Source organism: Sinocyclocheilus grahami, unplaced genomic scaffold, assembly GCF_001515645.1.
Source record: "Sinocyclocheilus grahami isolate Dianchi unplaced genomic scaffold, SAMN03320097.WGS_v1.1 scaffold12453.1, whole genome shotgun sequence".
Lineage (NCBI taxonomy): Eukaryota > Metazoa > Chordata > Actinopteri > Cypriniformes > Cyprinidae > Sinocyclocheilus > Sinocyclocheilus grahami.
This window is the reverse complement of record NW_015514426.1, coordinates 1-857: the sequence shown is the minus strand read 5'-3', so window position 1 is coordinate 857 and position 857 is coordinate 1. Positions and strand designations below refer to the sequence as shown.

General features: G+C 35.1%; 1 protein-coding gene across 1 annotated transcript in view; it reads right to left on the bottom strand.

Moving 5' to 3' along the window:
• Positions 1–661, bottom strand: part of LOC107578873 (CCR4-NOT transcription complex subunit 7-like) — a 2,759-nt gene extending 2,098 nt beyond the window's left edge. The window contains exon 1 of the mRNA XM_016264778.1: positions 452–661. Within this exon, the coding sequence (XP_016120264.1) occupies positions 452–568 (117 nt within the window). The 5' untranslated portion in view covers positions 569–661. The remainder of the gene's footprint in view (positions 1–451) is intronic.
• Between the last annotated feature and the right edge of the window lie 196 nt (positions 662–857).

Sequence of the window (857 nt, the reverse complement as noted above, 5' to 3'; positions counted from 1 at the left end):
AATTTAGTCAATTTTTTTTTATTATTCAGGATGCATTGTGACTAATGTCATTCACAAAGAGTAGTAGTGTCTACAGCTGTCAAAATTCACTCATTTTGCTAACATTATTCATTGTGTATTAAATATGCACAACAAACAGGCAATTAGTGACTCGATATGATTTGCTGTAATGCATTTTACCTTTTTTTTGTTGTTGTCTGATGCATGAATGAAATTCTCCCCTTTTTCCTGTCCTCTCTTTCCACAATGACAGAAGCTCTTTTATGTCTCTTGCCATCAGGCTGACACTTAAGTCATTACTATGGCAACTGACATAGACCTACCGGATATTAATACTGCACTGTCTGAACATATGGATCTGATTTCATAGCTTAGAAAATGACAGTCAGTTCTAGATCACATCTGAGAAATGAAACTGATTTGAATAAAGCATTAAGAGTTTGAAACTCACCATTGCAATATAGTTGAATTTTCGGGTCACCTGTCGGATCCTCTTCATCTCCTCATCCAGGTTGCTGGCCCAAACCTCACATATTCTTTGACTATGATCCACAGTGGCTGCGGGCATAGTTCCAGGTTCACGGCATCAAAACCAAATAAATAAAAAAAAACACTCCCCAGGGGATATTCTCATGAAATAATAATTGCTTGTTCCCTCTTTTTACCTGGAAAAAACCCCATCACAATCAGACAATCAGAAAGCTGCTGATTTAAATCAAATCATTTTGTCGTCACTAAACCATAACCAAATCAAAAAGGTAACAAAATAAATTTGGAAAAAGAAGACCATTTAAAAATGTGCAAAAAACATACATCTAATTGCAGAGTAAATGAAAGTAAATATACTGAATGCCTAT